Consider the following 8,156-nt stretch of genomic DNA (forward strand, 5'->3'; position numbering starts at 1 on the left):
TTTCCTGCTTAAATTCTTTTTTTAAAAAAATGAATAGAAAGTGACATTCTCATCTCAAATTCAGATCACTGGCACTGCAAACTCAAAACTAACTCATATACTTGTAAGCAACATAAAGGGGCACCTACAAAATCCGTAGAATTAAAGTACCCTTGGAGTAACAAAAGAGAAAAAGACCAGACCATACTGAAAAAAGGACTTCCTAATCAAACAAGCTGAATCCCATATCATCATCGCTCTCTTCTTGGGGTTCTTCCTGTAAAATTGCAAATTACAATTGCCAATTAGATAACAAAATGGTCAGAAGACAGAATATGACAATACCAATACAGCTTTTCGCTAAAAAAATTTACCTTCTTCTTCTCCTCAGCAGGAGGAGGAGGGGCTGCGCCGCCACCAGCAGCAGCTGCAGCTGGGGCTGCAACGGCAACTGGAGCCCCACCTCCTCCAGCATTCAATATCAAATCCTCAATGTTTCGTTTCTCAGCAAGTTTAGCAAACAAGCTTGGCCAATAAGATTCAACATCAACATTTGCAGCTTTCACCAAGGTCGATATCTTCTCGGCCTATTGAAACTAGCTAAGGAAACACAATAAAAATCCACAAAACACCATATTTGGTTCTGTTCAGGTCAAAACTTAACTGGCTTGCCCAACCCAACCGCCCTCCTAAAAACCAAGGAAACAAAATCATTTCCCTGTTATTTGTTTTGAATAATAACAATAAAAAACAAGAGAAAATTGAGGCTGAATCCACAAAATTGTCCGCATAATCATTCATTACTGTAGAGCTTAAAATCTGAAACAAGGATACAGTGACCGGAATGTTATCATCATGGAGAATCAGAACCGCGTAAGTGCAAGCAACCTCTCCAGTCGACATTTTTAAGCTACGAAACAATAAAATTGCAATGTCAGACCAGAATGAATAGGGATCACATATAGTACTCATGCATAATTGTGTAAAAATATAAACAGTCATAATTCTCCAGCAAACATACGTACGGAAATACTTTCCGTGAAATCAGACGAGAAGAAGTAACAAACCTCAGGCAACTGAGATCAGAGTAGACTTTTTCCCCACAGTTTGCCGCTCGGCTGCCAAAGTGACTCTAGGGTTTGGGAAATCTCCCGAAACGACGTTTTATGCAGCAGAGCCAGGGAACGACGGCACTGAAATGGGCCTGAGATGTCTCATATCTGAAAGGCCCATTACAAGTAAGGCCCATATGTCCCACCTTCTCGTTTCACGGTTTTTTTTTTTTTTTATAAGCCGAAACTAATTACTTTTATCTGGCGAAAAGAAAAGGAACTATTACTCTCTCTCTCTTCTTTTTTTTTGTGTACAGAGGAGGGCTGAAGCCCAAAATTAAAAACTGTGTAACATCAATAAAAATTCTGGCATCCATGTCCACCAGGGTCTTCAAATGCACAGGGCAAGTGTCAAAAATGGAGGATTGTGATAAACCCATTTTACCTAGAGCATCCGCAGGCTTATTGCAATTCCGCGAAATATAACTCATTCTGACTTCCCAATTACACTGTAACATATCCAAAATTCTGAGATAAATGAGGCTGTCATTCTCACTTCTCTCCATTTTGCTTAGTTTCTCAATGAAGTTTTTGGCATCCGATTCAAGCAGCGCGCGTTTAAATTCAAGATCTCAGGCCAACCTTAAACCTTTGAAAATCACCCATTCTTCAGCTTCTAAAGGATTATAGATATTAATCTGATGGCGGAAACCAGCAATCCAAACAGCTACATGGTCTCGAAGAAGGCCGCCACAACTAGCCTTTGAAGAAGCAGGTATCATAGCACCATCAACATTGAGTTTTACCCAATCAGAAGGAGGGGAAACCCAAGCAAGCTCCCTAATGCCTGGTTTAGTTGTGGAAACCTTCTCCTGCACATTAAGAGAAATATAGTTCTGCCAAGAATGCAGAATAGCGCCGGCAGAGTAAGGAGGTCTTTCTTTAACAGGCTCAAAATCAGAATATTGCTCCATAACCACAGTTTCCAAGCAGAGACCCCCCATATAAGATGCCAATCATGCTGAATATGATTCCTTTTTTGCTACTTTAAATTATCAGAAACCCGATCTTTTAAAGAACCGTTGAAAAAATCAGATACATATCGGGGATTTAGTAATTCCAGCCACATTTTTTTCCGCATAATGGCAATCTCGTAACACACGAAGAGTACCCTCAATTTCCACTTGACAAAAACTGTGATACACTTAAGCTTGAGACCATATGCTTCTCCAATAGTTAGTTGGAAGTCTATCATTGAAGATTCTCCGAAGAAAAATTTTGATTCTTTTAGCTCCCTGCTGTTTCCATATCAATTTATAAGTAGGATGATGGAGACTCTGATCATTCTCCTCTAATACGTAATAAGCACTTTTCAGGCTAAAAATGCCATTTTTAGTAGCATTCCAAGTCATTATTGCATCATGCCCCCGCATTTTCAAAAGGAGGAAGAACACTGATGAGCCATTGTATAACTTCCTTGTGAACAATACTACTCAGTCTATGAAAATCCTAGTAACCATAGGGGGCCTAATCCCAGGTATTTTCCAATCTCATTACAGACCCTCATTTGAGTTGTTTTTTTATCCTCCCTTTCGTACAAGTTGGAACTTTAGGAGAGAAAAACAAAGAAGACTTGCTACGGTTAACCAACTCGCGCGAAGCCTGAGTGAATCTATTAAGACACTCCATCATGCAAAGAGCTTGTTCCTCTATAGCAACTCTAAACAAAATGGTAACTACTAATTACCTGTTGTATCAAAAAACCAATATCTTTATTTTAGTTTGGGCCAAAACCCAAAAATAGTTGGCTGGTGAAGGTTTTAGGCCTTTAGCCTAGAAGGCTACTTAATCCCAACATTTTTTTGGCCCAAAGACGGACAACCAGAGCAACAACCTTGTACCCCAATTCCCAAAACACAAATAACCCCAAGAATAACAGCCTCTTGGGTATTTGGCTAAACAATCGATAACTTTGTTCATGATATGTTTGGGTTTGACGTTTGAGGATAAATTTCACATATTGTCTTGCTGGCGAAAAAAAATTGCACTTGTTGACCCAATTATTTTTAACAGTGTAAGTATATTTTTTACTAAAGTATTTTAACAGTGTAAATTCTGAGCTATATATAAATAACTCCCTTTGAGATTTAAAACTGAACAAAACTTCCCTCTAAATAATTCAAAGTAAAAAAAAAACTTCAAACCTGATGGATTCCCTATTTCTCCACTTTTTCAATAAGGTAACATATGCTGGCGACATGCATCTATTTAATTTTTCAAAAAATAATCCTCTTAAACTTTGGTGATACATACCCAGGTAGTTTCTTCAGTTATTTTTTGTCATATATAGATAAATTTTTCCTATAAAATAAAAATACATGCTTTAAGAAGAAAAAGTTATATACGCAATTGATATAAACTGAGCATCCAAATATATCATATTAAACACAATTTTATTTTTCAAGTTGTAGGCAAGCAATTTAAATATTAGAATCATAATACAAACACACACACACGCTTGCAATTTGAAAAGAAAGATTATTAGAAGTATAATATGCTTCACGCGTATGTTCCATACGAAGGTAATGATGCTTATAGATTCCTCTCCACATCACATCCATAAAAATAATTTGGAAACTTCACAAGCGTGCATAAGACATGAAAAGTACTCTGAAAAAGCCCTAGAAAGGTTCCAACATTCATTGACTTTCAAAGTGAGCGATCCTCCCTCGGATGCCAATTCTTGTTTTCATTTAAAAAAAAAGAAGAAAAACTGAAATTCAATTCCCATTTTACACAGGTAATAGAGATTTCACTGATACGAAAGAGAAAAAAAGGGCATATAATGAAACAAGAAAGCGAGTGAGTGGGAATGATGAGTGTGTGCAATACTGAAAAGCAAATAAAAGTGACATATAACAACTTTCTATATGCCCATCCAATCCTGCCTTATAGATGTTAGATGTTAGCAGACTGAGCTATCCAAGCTCACCCTTTTCTCTTTGGGTTTGCCCCGAGCTGACCAACCAATTAAAGGGTTCCAAGATACAAAACCAATCTTTTTGAACCCATTATATGACTATATGTCATTGGATGCTCCCTCCACCCAAGACATAATAAGAGTTTAATCAGTAAAATTGGTCTGACTGTGCGAGGTAGAATCCAAAGCTCCCACTTTTAGATTCTGCCCTATCGTTTAATACAATTTGGAATCAATATGATCCTCTCCTACATCTAAAAAAGTTAATAAAATAGACTATTCTTCTAAAACGGACTTTTTTTTTTCCCCCTGTAATGATGATTTTGGGCTTGCATTGAGGACTCTGATACTAGTGACTCCCCCACACCCCCTCCCCCCTTTCCCATTGAGTTTCGAATCAATAACTTCAAAAGACTTCCCCCGTCTTCCTTCCCTTCTTTCCTCTTGACCCTTTTTTCACCAGATTTCAATGTGTTTAACCTTGAAGCAGAATGTTGCTTCTTTATCCCTCTAAAGAGGTTTTAAGTTGACGAGTTTTGTTCTGAAGCTTTTACTGCAGAGACTTGTGAAGCACCTGCCCCTACTGATGTTGTCTGCCCGCCTGCTGCTATTGATGCTGCCACTGTTACATTCACGTTTTACCCTTCAATCAATACTCATGTTTATAGATACAAATGAATATATATAAGCTAAATTACTATGAATAAACATGTTAACATGTTTGTTAAGAATGGCGACTGTTTTGGATTAGATAAGCCGTCATCACCTTCGCTGGTAGTTGACATTGGCATTGAAGAAGGAAACGACAGAACAGGAGGAGAGACCGTGGCAGTGCCATAGTGCTGTTGATGAAGAACTGGGAAGCGTACCATTTGAGGATACTGATGAACTCCAAAACCATGAGCCTGGCCACTCTCTGCATATTGAGCACAGAATGGGTAAATGTTACTACTCATTAACCCTGCTACACCAGATGCCCCACTGGATGAATAGTACGGTGAAAATTGTTGGCCTCCATACACACTGTAATAGTTCTGCACAAAATGTGTACCATTGTCAATGAAAGATGCAGCAAGCAAAATAAAAAGCACTTTAACCCAATTTTAATATACTTGAGTCTCATTTTTACAGTAGATCAGCCCTCTGATATAATGTTCTTGCACATGAGTACATACCAAGGGATACATGGAGTCTTGTGAATATCCAGAGAATCTGTAACTAAAGCCAAAGAATGGAAATCAGGGAAAACGAGGGGCAGGGAGAAAATATGAGACAAGAAATCGGCATGCAAAGTAGAGAGGCGACCAGGCCTTCCTATATATGGTATATTTACCCGTAAGCTGAATATGGAAATGTGTACTGCCCTGTAGGTTGACGGAAAACTGTGGACGAAGAGCCATGATATGCTGGCACGCCCACCAATCCAGGTGCTGCTCTGAACCTTCCCGTACCTTCAATGATATTAAGCTCGCATTTTAACCCTCTTTATCAATGATCAAAAGTGATGGATTAAGAGAACACTAGGTATCAGACACTAGTTTAAATTCACTTTTTTATAACAGCTACAAATATTTTTGAGTTGAGGCCCATTCAAGATGTGCCTGTTGCCTAAGGTGTGAAGAATGAGGTATAGTTATCATTACTGGTTGTTTATCAGATTGAAAATTTTCTCTGAAACTAAAGGAACACAAAAGCTATTTAAGCCTAAGAATTATGAGGAAGAGAAGAATGGAAACGATATTAAAAAAGCACAGGGATGGATTGAGACCAAGTTGAGGAGTTGGAGGCCGATTTTTGTTTGCACCAAGAGAAGCAAGATTGCAGTTTGCTCGTCTTCCATCAATAACTGGAGAAGGATTCTGACATGCTCGCATGGCTGCTTCTGGATCCTTGAATGTGACCTTTTAAGAAATGACCAAAAGCGAAACACACCTTGTCATGTTCAACATTGCAAAACCAAAGGAAAGTGGGAAACAAAAAAAAAAAAGAAGAAGCAAAATATAGGCAGGCTTACAAAGCCATAACCCTTGGATCTCCCCGTGTTCTTGTCTGTAATAACAACAGCTTCAAGGATTTCTCCGAACGGCTCAAAATACCTCCTCATTGTGTCCCTTTGAGTCTCCCAAGCAAGCCCTCCCACGAAGATTTTCGTCAAAGTCGTGTCGTTGTATTGCCCTCCCACCATCTGGAATTGCCTTTGTTGCGACATTATCAGCATTACACTGCAGAAACCTCGAACAGAGACAAGCACAGAGGAAGAACGACGCGAAAACCCCAGAACAATAATCAATCCAACAAACTTAAGAACCCAGACAATGTTGTGGGGATAAGGTGGCCGGATATATATAAATGTAAAAGCTGGAAAAGGGGCTATTTAATTTGTTTGATAAAGATCACAGCAGTGGAGATAAAAACCGCTCGTGCAGACGCGTGATTCCGTTGGTTTCTTAAAGGAATGGGACATTTGTTGAGGCTAAAAATGAAAACTTTTTCACACCATCAACGATTCTACAACCACCCCTCCTCAGATTCCTCAACTACGATACCCTCTAACGAGAAATAAAATCATTACTATTGAGGGTGGCCGGGAAGGAAAGGTAGGGAGGGGGGAGAGAGAATGAAAAAGAAAGGAAGAAGAAGATGGCGACGACAAAAAAAAGCTGCTAGTGGGACCCACGAATTGGGTGTCCAATGAAATGTAGAAGACCCAAAGACCAACCTTTTTTGTTCTGTATCGCCCACTTTTTCTCTCTCTGCCATATAATACATGAACAGAAAAATAATACAACTAAATAATAGTAATCGTTATTATTATAATATATGTTTGTGGGAGGTGGGTCTTCTTCATGGGGAAACATTGCTTGCTTCGCTGTCTTGTGGGCTGGAAGCTTTTCTTTCTTCTTCTGCTACGTTGAAGTGTAATGGCTGGCTTTGGTGTGGATTTGTGAATGTGTTTCCAGGAAATGTTTTTACTTTTGGTGTGTGTATGGATGTATATGTCCCTGTTCTGTTTCAGCGTCCCCTGCTCTTCGGTCTTGGGCAGTAATTCTACTAACGGTGAAAAGTACAGTACATTGGGTGGTCTTCCGTGAACCAATAGTTTCTGGCACAATCCTCTATGATTTTTCTAATAATCTTTTTTGGGAAACGAATCAGATTATATAAATAAATAAAAATTACATTTAACTAATAATTGATATAGGTGTTTCAAATACAGCTGCCTGCCTGAAGTCTTGAACTATTGCCCCACTCCTGCAGTCTTCTACTCGCTCACACAGACCAACTATATTTGTTGATGTATTAGTTTAAGTTAATTACACTCATAACAAAAACATAGCTTTTTTAATCTCTTAATTAATTATTGACATTGGCAACAACAGACTTATCCAGGGTGATGTTCAATTCAAAACCCAGGCCATTGTAACTCTGAGACACACAAGTAATGCCTTGATCTCATGAGCCTGGGAAGGAACATCAAACTTGTATAGTCTTCAGTTGTTAATTTGGTATATAAGCTTTGGGTCATCAAGCCCATCCCCGTGGCCTGCCTGGAATATCTGTGCTTTCCAACATAGTTAGGATAAAAACCGTACGTGTTAATTTCTTAGCCTTTTCATCTGAATGAAGAAGAAGCTGTTAATTTATTTGAAAATGAAAAAAGTTGTCAACTTTACCTATATCTTAAATATATGCTTTAATGAGAAAAAGAGCTAAACAGCAAACATTAAAAGGAGGCAATGTTGAAGAAAAGGCTTGGAAGCTGGAACGCATACGGTCTACTGACCAGCTCCTAGCAGGGCCTTATAAAAAGTGATTGAAGGAATTAAAATGACAGTAAGTAGCAATTCAATTAAACCAACCTTTGGATTTAAGCGAATGAGTTACTCTTTCGTAACGTGAAGACTAAGGTCTGAATTTCTATTGAAAGAAGTATTTATATTTAATACTTAGTAGTATCTCAAATGGGAACACCTTCTATTGAAGGATACTAAATGTCTAGCAAAAAAAATCAATTAATAGTGGGAGCCAAAAAAACAAAAAAAACAAACAAACAAAGTAGTGCTATTGCTATGTGAATGTAAAGCCCATATGCCATTGGTCTAAACAAATTTTCCCGAACGGCTGGTTTTCGCAGCCTAATTAGA

General features: G+C 38.4%; 1 protein-coding gene across 3 annotated transcripts; it reads right to left on the minus strand.

Moving 5' to 3' along the window:
• Nucleotides 1–6,353, minus strand: LOC114712033 (RNA-binding protein 24). Of its 3 annotated transcripts, none has more exons than XM_028896488.1 (8): nt 6,026–6,353; nt 5,780–5,912; nt 5,388–5,462; nt 2,969–2,971; nt 1,047–1,092; nt 814–889; nt 357–566; nt 1–256 (listed from the first exon to the last, which is right to left on the minus strand). In XM_028896488.1, the coding sequence occupies exons 1-8, from the start codon at nt 6,227–6,229 to the stop codon at nt 203–205; spliced, it is 801 nt and encodes a 266-aa protein (XP_028752321.1). In that variant the 5' UTR covers nt 6,230–6,353; the 3' UTR covers nt 1–202. The 3 variants fall into 3 exon arrangements, with proteins under 3 accessions (XP_028752321.1, XP_028752320.1, XP_028752319.1); XM_028896487.1 differs by having other exon boundaries at nt 354–566; XM_028896486.1 differs by lacking the exons at nt 1–256; nt 357–566; nt 814–889; nt 1,047–1,092; nt 2,969–2,971 and adding exons at nt 3,905–4,633; nt 4,778–5,045; nt 5,187–5,229 and having other exon boundaries at nt 5,345–5,462.
• Nucleotides 6,354–8,156: the final 1,803 nt, after the last annotated feature.

The sequence above is a fragment of the Neltuma alba genome, unplaced genomic scaffold (genome assembly GCF_004799145.2).
Source record: "Neltuma alba isolate B1F8T4 unplaced genomic scaffold, ASM479914v2 tig00011326_pilon, whole genome shotgun sequence".
NCBI classification, from domain to species: domain Eukaryota; kingdom Viridiplantae; phylum Streptophyta; class Magnoliopsida; order Fabales; family Fabaceae; genus Neltuma; species Neltuma alba.